Source organism: Anabrus simplex, chromosome 1, assembly GCF_040414725.1.
Source record: "Anabrus simplex isolate iqAnaSimp1 chromosome 1, ASM4041472v1, whole genome shotgun sequence".
Taxonomy (NCBI): domain Eukaryota; kingdom Metazoa; phylum Arthropoda; class Insecta; order Orthoptera; family Tettigoniidae; genus Anabrus; species Anabrus simplex.
The window spans coordinates 1,687,605,991-1,687,618,471 of NC_090265.1; the positions used below are offsets into that span (position 1 = coordinate 1,687,605,991).

Sequence of the window (12,481 nt, forward strand, 5' to 3'; positions counted from 1 at the left end):
ATAAAAAACACTGAGCTCAATAGTTGCAGTCACTTAAGCACAGCTAGTATCCTGTATTTGGGAGATAGTGGCTTCGAACCCCACTGTCGGCAGCCCTAAAGACGGTTTTCCATGGCTTCCCCTTTTCACACAAACCTTAATTAAGGCCATGGCTACTTTCTTCTCACTCCTAGCCCTTTCCTGTCCCATTGTCGCTGTTACGGGGTTACCCGTGGAGCAGAATGAGGTTAAAGAAGGTGCCGGGGTGAATGGGTCTAACTACAATGTCAAGAATTGATTTAAAACTTTAACAAAGGTTATATTTCTTTTAGGACTTCAAACTTAACAATTTTCATAACAATGAAACATCAGGTACAATGACAAACTTGAAACAAGATAAGGAAAATTCGAAATTTAGTGATTTTTACAAAACCTGGGCTTCAAGCCCCTCGCTTCACAATTTCTGAGCTCCCAGCTCAACTTTACAAAAGGGCACAAATTTATTCAAGGGCAGAAATCCCCTAATTCATTGAGCACTTGCTCCCGAAATACAATTTCTAGCCTTCTAGAGGCACTCTTTACAGTTACAAAACTTGAAAAAGAGCTAACAGGCTCTCCGGTTTCCAAGCCTACTCAAGGCAACACCAACTTACAATCACTGGCCTCTCAAGGCACAACTTACAGTTTGAAAAATGATTTTATACAGGGGTATTTAATACCTAACCTGGACAAGAACAGGTTAAATAACTGGCCCAAACACAAAAGGAATGGAGGCATACACTGCGCTCCAATACAATGAAAACTTAAAAACCTAAAGGGCTGTAGGCTGATTAAACAGGAGCTATTCCCAAACTACTGGGGTGACTCGTATAGAAATTACCACATTACAGAATGAAAAACAGTTATAAAACGTAGTCACCTCAAACCAAGATGAAGGGGAGCTCGAGAGGGTAATTCACTCTCTATCCCCGATTTACACTTAAAGGGTTTATGAAGTTTTTACATTAGTCGAAAGATGATTTAAATTTTAGAAAAGTAGGTTACATAGTTAAAGATTCGGACCTTTCCCTCGGATTAAACTGCGTAGGTAGTACGAAAGAATAAAGTTATGTGGCCATTACCTTGAAATGTTTTAGCTGCCGACGAAAGAGGCCACCTGCCTCCTGCTTAAGCACACACATTCAGATAGACGACGATCAATTGGCCAAGAAACGTGAAAAGCCGCAGTTTATAAATCCTCGGCGAAGGTTCGAGATCATCCAAGATTAATCAGGACACACCGTCTTAAGTTTATTGGTTAAATTCAAAAGTAACACTCAAAATCGAACAAGAAGCCTGTGATAGGTAGAAAATTAATTACAGAAATTAGTGATTGGCTAGATTCAAAATAGGCAGAAAGAAAAAGGAAATATTGCCAACCCAAAAATAAATGAACATCAATAAGTTACAAAAACCTAGAAATACAAAACTTCTTTAAATAATTTCTTTCACTTTGCACCAGGGTGCATGATCATAGTCTTTTGGTAGTGTCATCTGTGGAAAAATATCCACACTTCTTGATGAATGACAAACAAAACAAGGAGAAATGTACTCAGGTTAGGAAACTGCACAATAACAAAATTACATAATATTTTGGTGGTGACATCTTCTGATTGAAGTTCCAAGTTCCTGTTGTAGTAGTTTCCACTTTAGTTCGATAGAGGAGTTACTTTAGGCACTAATTTTGAATGCGCAGCGTTGAGGTGTACCTTCCGGTATAGTCGCCATAAGACCTATCCATGTCAGTGCGATGTAAAGCAACTTGCAATAAAAAAACCGTAACAAATAGAAAAATACTTTTGTAATCCTTTCAGTGGCACTGGAAGATTATTGGCACTCAGCTTGTCAGGTAGCAGAGCCCTAGACTGGGCTACCTCCATTTCCTGGTAAATCTTGAGCTGACTGAACAGAACTGTCAATGGACTGACTGTTGACTAGTTGTGTATCATTGCCAACTAGCAGTGCGCACTACTATGCTCACTTCAGTGAGACTCGCTTCACACCATAGTCACCAGATGGCAGACAAATCCAGTATATCACCAATAGCCAAATGAACAAGCAAATGACCTGTAGATATAAGAAAATATTGAGAACGAATAATTTTCATGTCTATGGTAAGAAATAAGGTCGCCAGTTCAAAGCTTGATAAACACAGAAGTGTCAAGTAGATGAGTACATTTAAAATAAACTTTTGCTGAGTATAAATTTTATGTCTTAATAAGTGCCTGTGATAGTGATTGTCTTTAACCCTTTAACCGCCAACGTCCAATTGATGAGACGTTTGAGGTTCAGTCTGAAAACGCCAATGTCTGATTGATCGGACGTTCTGGAAAAAAAATATTTTCCAAGTTTTTTTTTCATTTTAATACTATATAATACATGTTTTGGACTAGTATTGGATTAAATAAGACTATATACAACAAGTTTAGTTGAGGAACTTGCTGCCGAGTGGCTTGGTGACCAAGCGGCAATTCAGCTCCCGCAGGCAGGCAACGAACCCCTTACTCTTTTACCGAAAAAATAAAAGAACGCAACTGTTCCGTATGCAGAAAGATTAGTACTAGTCAAGGTGGTAAATGGAAAAAGACCAGATACATTTGTAAACAGTGTAAGAAGGGTGGCTGTACACCCTTTGTGCCTCCCTAAGCACATTTGCTAGAACACGTCATAAATATGTGTAAATATTAGTAAATAGTTCCTTGTATTATTTTTTTAAGGCAAAAAGTGAAATTTTTAATGTTAAGTGTGTGTGAAATAGACATTAGTAATAATTTTTTTACTTAAAATGAACCAGGATCTGCAGCATTTGCATATAATGTGAGATTAGAAAATTTCACGTTAATGTAATAATTATTATTATTATTAGACATCTATACAGAATGAACGCAAACAGACTTATCAGATATTTGATTACTTCTGGAGAAAAAAGACTACTACAGCACGGGTTAAGGAAACTAAGAAGGATATGGAAAGGTTCAGCATCTTGGAAGACTAGTTGTTAGAAAGGAATACGTTTAGGAACACACTGAAGAATCTGGAAGGTGTTCAAGCCGCAAGAAGAACTAGGAAGACCGGAAGAGCCTGGACAGATGAGCAACAGATGCAGGCCAACTCCACATGAAGAGAAAGAAATGAAGTTGTAGCGTGATCCTTAATGGTCCATTCGCTTGTAATAAAAAAAATATAAAAAAAAGTAACTGTAATATTGTACATAAAGCTCTGTTTTTTTATATGTCCCATAGGAAACATCACCTCTCTAAAATAATGCAGTTTCTTTGTACCATTACGTTACATTAGCGGCCGTCAATGTAATGGATACAGTGGGCAAAGATGGCGGACAATAGCTTCAGGTGCAAGTACACAGAGTAGTGATCTAATAAATCGATATCGCCCGGCCGCAAGGGAAAAGAATCTCAAGAGTTAAATAATGATGGACGAAAAAATTTGAAAGAGAACGATTCTTGACTACTTTGTGAAGATAAAGTTACAAGTTGAAGGGAAGTTGCACGGCTTATAGAAAGATTATAAAAAGGATCAACTCAACGTCAAATACGAAAATATTAGTATATTAACAGAATAGAAGACTATATCTGCAAGAACATAATACGGAAAAAGAGTAGATTTGAAAGAAATAGTCATTACTGCGAGGCCAGAATTCAGAAACGGAAAGGAAGCTTCAGCCGAATTACACGTTGCCGAAATTAGTACCATAGCGGCATAATTTGTTGTTTCCAGGAGGGAGACAATATCTGTTTAAGCAAAAGAAAGAGCAAGGAATAGGCCAGATTAGAGAAATCTATAAATTTAAAGAAAAGAATATTTTCGTCCAACTCGAGTTCCCAAAAACAAATATTGCGAATTGAATTGCCTATTATTCACCAGTATACTATGAATTCTACTATGTATTTGTTCTTTTATGATTGCATGATGACTGGTGACAAGATGGACTCAGCTTAAACAGAAGGGATGTTTGCTCAAGACTGATTAGCTCAAGCCAAGACCCAAGCTGAAGCCGCAGTAGTCTTCGGATCGCAGTGGTTGCCTACTCCAAGATGCCGTAGTCCAGCAAAGATCCAGCGGCAAAATCCCGTTACGAGATAAGTATTATGAGTTGCATCGTAATGAATTTCAAATCAATTGATGAAAAATATTTATAGGTGTACAGGAGTGCTAGATATGAGATCAAGTGCCAATGAAAGGATATATGAATATAAATGCCAATTATTAGCCGATGAAATGTGCTATTTTATGCTATATAACTGCAATGCTTATGTGATAATTTTAAGGTTATTTGAAACTAGATCTGACTGAGTATTTGTGCATGTTTTGTGCTAATTAATACGTGTAGACCATGAAGCGTTTAACCAGTTATGGATGTATAAATATAAGCGAGATATAAGACGTAACCTAGAACTTCAGGTCAATATGTATACCAATCATGGCCAGTACGATAATAATATGGAAAAGAAGTGTTTGAAATATTACGAAGTTGCAGTGTATAAGAGAATAATCAGGTTATTGAATATTGCGTCCGTAACACAGAGGTTATTTTAGTGGAATTGAATGATGATATATTTTAAATATGGAGGAATATATATATATAAAGGAAATGAAGTGTTAATGTGGCATGTTATAAGTAGAATGAGGAGATATGTTTCTGTTCGTTATTTAAGAATGGGATAGATAACTGAAATGCGAATTCCTGTGTTACATATTATATTTAGATTTGGGTTAGCACTGCAAGTAAAGATTATAGGCCATGTTGAGTTGAATGCATGACTCGAGCCAAGCTGTATGTGTTTCGTTGTAACTTTCGGAGGAGGATATGGAGAGGTTACGTGTTTGTTATGCATTACGATATATATATTTGGGAATAGAATGAAATCTCGCATATTTACGTATTTGAAGGTCAGCACGTTAACGCTTATACGGAGTACGGTTTGCTTTATCGAAACTATGGCACAGCGAAGAAATATTTGGGAGTATGTAAATATTTTGGCACATGACTAGGACTGTATGGCACGATTTTCGCAGATTAGAATGACGTACCGTCAAATCTATGGCACTCCGTACTAGATTTATTTGGTTTGTATTGTACATATGGTGATGTACTGATTTAATTTATTCATTTGGGTTATGATAGGAATATTGGTAACTGTATGGGTGTTTTGAACCTATATTTAAACATGCTAATGCTTATCTCATAACGTGGTGAGTCACAAACAAGAATCCAAACGTGAATCTAAACATGTGTCCAAGGAAATTTTGGTCAAATAGACCGAAAACCAAAATGAAACTTAACTTACGCCCCAAAGAAAATCCCAAACAACATTAAATGAAAGATATTCCACTCCTCCTTGGTTTAATAAAGTTCTGATCCCTATTTTTCCCCTTATATGAATTTAATCATGGAAGATATGGTATAATTTGATTATTAACAAATATGTAAGCAAATATGTTGAAGATTTAAAGTTCTTTCAAATATGTTTATCCCGGAAACCAAGCATTTTGAGAATGATACTTATAATTCTATTATTTTCCTTTCGTTATTGCCAATGAATATATATTATTCAATTTTATTATACATTAGCATGCTAATAAATTAGATATAGATTTGATTTTGCATTTCTATTCTTTAAGTAGGTAGTAGTAGGATAGTATACGGAATTATTGAGTTAGCTTACGCTGAATATTAGGTGAGGTTCGGATAATTTCTTTTGACATAAGGATGTGGTATGAATGTTTCAACGGTCGGCGACTCTTCAACGGAATCCGCGATTTATTTGATGCATATGGGAACAACGAAGCGAGTTTTTACCTTGAGAAATGATTATATGCCATATGTTGGAACTTATGTTCATAAATACTATTCCAGTTCGGAATCTTTGTGTGACTTGCGACCCGATGCTTAGAATTTAGTGGCCGGAGCAATATTCAAATATGTGAATACTCAGTTAATACTCCAATAACATTAGACAGAGATGCCGGTAAAGGTCGCAAATCTAATTTAATGGCACATATAAAATTGGTCGCCCAACGTGGCGCAACAACATAAGACAGAGGCATCGGGAAAGGTTACAAAAATCATAAGGCATATCTTATAGTAAAAATATTTTTTTCTCAACAGTTTTGATCATGAATTAAGTTTTTCAGAGAAAGAAAATATTTATTTGAATTATCACTTCATAAAATAAAAATTTTTAAAATAAAGCTGCATTAATTTACATCAAGAAAATGCCCGAAGCATTACCTTGAAAACAAAAACATGCCAATCCAATTTACAAAAATTGAACAGAAGTTATTACGAATAATTTACTGCAAGGTGAAAAATGCTCATTAGGCCTTGGCGATATAGGACATACACACCGCATATGAGGCTGGCGGTCAAAGGGTTAAAAATATTTAGTACCCATTTGCCTGCTTATTTCGCACTTTTTTACTGCCTAACTTTTGATCACTAGTGTTGATGGACAACCTCCTGCTAATTATTTTGGTGGCGGGAACACATTCACATGGTTGGACAGCTAGCATATGTGGAACAATACCCACATGTCAGTATCGTTGTTGTTTACATAAAAGACATATGTCATGAAGCCAAAAACATTACAGTTGAATCTGTCAAGACATGCCTGCGGACATTTTTATACTGAAGTAATTTACATATTTGAGGAACTCTGTTTAAAATAGAAAATATATTTTATGTTTTCTATTCCTTATTTTCTTTTTATGTAACTTCTGCAGTAGATAACTAGAAGTAAGAAAGAGAAAATCCACAAAGGATAGCTGCCCTAGAACAAGCAATATCGTACGTAACAGCATCAAAGTGATAAAAGAATTATAAACCATTATTAAATGTTTAATTTAATTTCAATTTTACCCAATAATTTCCTTTTCTACAAAAAAATTAAAAGTTGAGTGCATCCAGAGGTGTACCTTATATGTTACAGTTTTTAGGTGTACCAATTAGGCAAGAAGTATTGAATAATTTGTTTCAGGCAGAACCTGTTGTGCGACGTTACTCTTGTGGCTGACAGTGTTGAAGTACATGCACACAAGATGGTACTGGCCGCTTGCAGTCCGTACTTCTATGCCATGTTCACCAGCTTCGAGGAGAGCAAACAGGAGCGCATTACACTGCAGAGCATAGACCCACAGGCGTTACAATTACTAGTGGACTACGTGTATTCTTCCGAGGTACATGTTACTGAAGAAAATGTACAGGTGAGAGTCAAACACCTCGAGGATTTCCCTATCAATGTTCCTTCCAATCTTAGACATATCTTTTACTTGTTATCAACCCCACTCGATTGTACATGCAAGTTCCTTTTGAACTCGGCTCCCTAGTCCTTGTTCCGTTGGTTTTGGTCAACTTCATGTGTGGAGCTAGCAACATTGGAATGTGAAGTGTGCTTTGACTGCCCTGGCATCTTGAGGGTAGAGATGAGCCAAGGTAACTGTGCAACTTGTGATGGTTATTGTGTGAGCGGGACAACTGAGGAAAGAAAGAGATGAAGAGATTCTGTGCATACATGTAACAGCTAAGCACCTTCACTACTATATTTTCTACTTCAGTACATCTCTGAGTGATCGCTCTTCTGGCCTCTGTCATCGTTCTCATCACACAGCAGAACTCTTAACCCAGAACGAGCCAGTGCTTGTTGACAACCAAACTATTTCACTGTGTCTGTTAATTGTAACTTTGTTGAAGCGATTTGTTTCCCGAGGGGATGAGAAAGTGAAATTTGTTCATCCTGCTTTACTGATAATATTAATAAATGATTAATTTGCATCCAAAAAAAAAAAAAAGGTAGGCTGTATTTAGAATTTTCATAACATTGTTAAATATACCTAGGTATAGCTAAGATGGACAAACTATGAAGTTATTCTCTTATATTACGATAAGTGATAGTGTGAGAAGTACAGTCATTTCAGTGTTCTCCCCAGAAATTTTTGTCAGCCGGGTGGCAGGAATAAGTAGCCGGGTGGGGGAATACTACTTCAAATATGAGTGATAAAATTTCAATAAATAAATTGTTTATTCCTCTCTGGTTGATATAGGTGGGGCACATGCTTGGATTAACAATAATATCAGAGAGGTAAACATAAACTGAAAAATTGATTTCACTGTTATCACCAACAAAATAAGATATAGCTTTTTCTACCATTAAAATTGAAATTTACTTTTAGCATGACATTTTATATGTTGATTCTTCTTTTCTTCTTGAAGGCCCAGTTGTCTGCCACTCTTACATAATTGAATTCTGTTGAGTCTGGTCCCTCTAGTGAAATCAGCATCAAATTGTTGAGTGTGCTCTGCTTCATACGATTCCTCAAAGAGGTTTTAACTCTCTTCAAAGCCGAAAATCCCCTTTCACATTCAGCTGTGCTCACAGGTATGGACAGTCCAATAGCAGCTAGTCTTGCTAAATTTGGAAAAGATTCCTTAAGCTCGCATGTTGTTGCAAACTTCATCATTATTTGTTTAGGTTTTAATCCAATGTAGGACTCTCCTTGGAACATTTTTGATGCAACGGACCATTCCAGTTTAGCGCTATTGTAATTTATGACTGGAGGGCTTCCCATTTTAGAGTAGAAATCAAGAAGCAACTCAGAAGCTTCATTCTGATCTTGACTTTTTGCATTAAACACTCTTGAAAAGCAGGAAATGATGGGCATATCTGGAAATCTGTGTTCTAGATGTTGGATAACGGTATCTATGTACTTGTTATAAATTGTTGTCTTGAAGGTCACAACATCGACATCTGAATAAGTGATGTGAAAGTCTGACCATTCACCAGCAAGATGGTGACTGAGACTATGAAAATGATTTCCTGGAGTCTCTTTCAATTTTAAGACGCTGAGTTTTGTGGCTTCTAAGATTGGCTCAATTTCTGTCAAGTCAATATCTTGCGTGTGCCAAGCTCTAGACAATGTGCACAGAAGAGGTAAGATATCTGAAAGCATCATAATTGCAGCTAAGAAATTGTATGTCTTCATGTACTTGCTTAAGCCTTCAGCTGTAATATCATTCCTTTCAGTGGCCTCTCTTTCAAGTGCAGCAACAACACTCACCATAGATCTTCTTAGAGACTGTACAGCAGAGTCATGAGACAACCATCTAGTATCACTGGCCAATTTTAGTTTAATTTGAGGGCTGTCAATGATATTCTGGATTTCAGTTAAACCAGCCATCCTGACTGAGGAATTTTGAAAAAAGAAAAAGAGTTGTCTTAAAATGTCATTAACCTTCACTAAATAAGGCACTTCAGCTGCTGCCTGGGCACTAGCAAGTGCCAATCTGTGGTTAATGCAGTGACAGTTTACCATGAGTCCATTTGTTTTCTCTCTTAGCAGTGTTGCTACTCCCTTTTGCTTACCAATCATGACAGCTGCCCCATCAGATCCTAGACCTACCAAATTACAAGTTTTTAACCCTAAATTTTCAAGGATTTCAGTTAGTTTATTTGTTATGGTCTCAGCTTTACCATCAATGATGTTGCAGGTTGACACAAAACTAACATTAACCTCTTTTTGAAGTTGGTTGACATATTTTATGTACACAATAAGTTGCTTCAGTACAGAAATATCTGTAGTTTCATCACACAAAACACTGAAATAATCTGCTGAATGTATGTTCTTTAATATTTCACATCTAATTTCTGAAGCTATAACATCAAGTAACTCCTGCATTATTCTTTCTGAAGTATAATTAGCATTATCACCAATATTAAGATGCTTTAGATATGTACAACCCATAGCCTCACAGTGTTTGAGCAATTTTCCGTATAATGTAGTGTGTGGCAGCTCATTTTTTGCCAACCAATACATTGATCTTAGGGCTCCGAGAAAAGCATCTCTCTGTAAATTGTTTAAAATAGAAACTGATTTTTCTATTTGCCCAAATCCAGTTTCTTCAAATGCACGTCTTTCACTTAAATTTGAACAAGAATCGGTATGCAGCTTGCTTTGTTCATGGTCAACTAAACTCTCCTTTCGAAGTCTTGCACACGGTATAGTCACCCAAGTCACTTCCTTCTTTGTCGGTTTCTTCAATGAACATTTTATACATGTGGAGCAAAACATACCATTTTCTTTCACAACTAACCACGTAAATTGCTTAAACCAGTCATTACTGATGCCCAATAAGCGGTGTTTAGAAGAATGTTTCACTTGTGGTTTTTCATTTTGAATACTTTCCACTTCACCAGATGAGCCGGCCTCAGCAATGTCCTTTTCGGAAATCTCTCCTGGTGTTGAATTATTACTTTTACTAGGTTCTTTCTTAAAGAAACTTAGAAGAGTAGATGTTTGACGAGATTTCCTACTCATTTTGAGAACACAGAATTTGGCGTCAAAAACACGAAGAAAGAAACGGGCAGTTCATTTAGGTACCGGTAATTCCCGCCAAGAGATTGAAAATAATACCAATATTCGTGATGAATTAGAAAGTAAAGCACAAATGGAAAACATTGACAACAATAGTTAAAATGTAATTAAATCGGAACTATAATTCAACTGAAGTCCATTGTTAGCAGTAGTAAATGTTAAAGAAACAAAAAGACCACCGAACAAACAGCATTGCTTCGAAAACAACTAAGTTGGTGACACTGAACACTAACACATACTCTATCGATTCGTATGTTTCATATTCGATTGTAGATCGATATTTTCCGTCAAAATGGCTGCCACAGCAAAGGCGCAATACCAAATATTGTATTGAAGGATTTGGTAAAATGTTGTGATAAGCTAGCGATGGAGTGGAGTCGAGAAAGTCTGTCTCGAGTTGAGTTCTATGCCTGGAAATGGACACTGCGCCGGAATCGAGTCCATGGGAACACGCATCGGTATCTCTGACCGTTCGTAAAATTATCTGTAACAACGAAACTAGCGGGAATGAAATCGTGATGTAACGAAGGAAGTGTGTTTAAAATAACACTTAATGACTCCAAGACAACGATATGGTTCAATATATGCGGAGTACATACATTTCAAATCAAGAATAAAGTAATGAACAAAACCCCAAACTCGGTTAAATCTTAACTTAGCATAATCTCATTCGCGTTACCACTTCATGAAGTTAAGTATGGAAGGACTGAATGTCAGTAATTTCTGTGTAGCTGCTAGTGATATTGTTGCCCGGCCGAGCGGCTCAGACTGTTGTGGAGCTGGCCTTCTGACCCCAACTTGGCAGGTTCGATCCTGGCTCAGTCCGGTAGTAGGCTACTTGAATGTGCTCAAATATGTCAGCCTCGGTAGATTTACTAGCACGTAAAAGAACTCCAACGGGACACAATTCCGGCACCTAGGCGTCTCCGAAAACCGTCCAAAGTAGTTACTGGTACGTAAGGACAACATTATTATTATCAGTATAACGTTCATGAATTCACCAAGGTGACTGGGAGGATGCCGGTACCAAGCATCACACTGGGATGCATGACTTTAATAATGCTGCTGCAACATAATCCTCTCCAATTGATTCGTAAATGTATTTCTATATTGAGAGAATGTAGTCAGAATTTTGTGTTTTAGAACGCTACGGTACTAATAGATCACAATCACCATCTCGTTCTTATAATGGTCTCTAACGATCCTGGCCAATATTATACGGTGTATTTCTTCCATTTGTATTGCATGGAATTTGTTCTAATCGTTATTAATTCAAGTATTGACAGAGAATTTTGAACTTCTGGTGTTCTACCGCTCGTTCATAATCGTGTATCATCGTGCTTGCCATTCCGCTGCTGTGGAGTGCCGTGCGGGTTTGTGTGTTTGTGACGTCATACGGAATCGAGACGAGTGCTCGCAAGTGATTTACGCTGATCCAAGAGCCGCTCACGCACAACGCTACGTTATAGCGAAGCAAAACACTTAAACTCCAATGTAATTATGCTGACAACAATGAATTTTTATCATTTAAATAAACAGTTTCACATTATTTATATTTTAATTCGAAACAACCAATGACTCAACTAATGTATGTGTTCAAATAATGTAACTAGCACACATCTAGGTTATGTTAGCCGGGCGGTCTGTAAAAACAGCCGGGCGGTGCGCCCATTAAAAAGGTCCTGGGGAGAACACTGCATTTAGTGTAGGATCAGTAAATAGTTTTAGTGACTGCAATATTAGTTATATTTAAAACAGTGCCATCTGTGAACTCAAAGTAAAAGACAAGAAGCTGTATGCACAAGGGAGGGGTATAATTTATAAAGTGACAAAGTTCATGGGGAAAGAAGCCACTGCAGTCAGCTCTAGCGAAAATGTCAGAATTTTCAGAAGCAATGGGAGTGTCGGGCTCCTTGGTTAAATGATCAGCATTGAAGCCTTTGCCTCAGAGGGATTTGGATTTCATTCTTGGTCGGGTCGGGAATTTTAATTGTGCTTGGTTAATTCCTTTGATTCGGGGACTGGGTAGTTTTTGACAACACACTCCTCTTCATGTTCATACAACACATCACTCTAC

General features: G+C 37.1%; 1 protein-coding gene across 1 annotated transcript in view; it reads left to right on the forward strand.

Annotated features, from left to right (window-relative positions):
• The window catches only part of kel (kelch protein), a 162,303-nt gene that overhangs the window by 34,095 nt on the left and 115,727 nt on the right, over nucleotides 1-12,481 (forward strand). Inside the window, exon 3 of the mRNA XM_067138413.2 lies at nucleotides 7,014-7,239. Within this exon, the coding sequence (XP_066994514.1) occupies nucleotides 7,014-7,239 (226 nt within the window). The remainder of the gene's footprint in view (nucleotides 1-7,013; nucleotides 7,240-12,481) is intronic.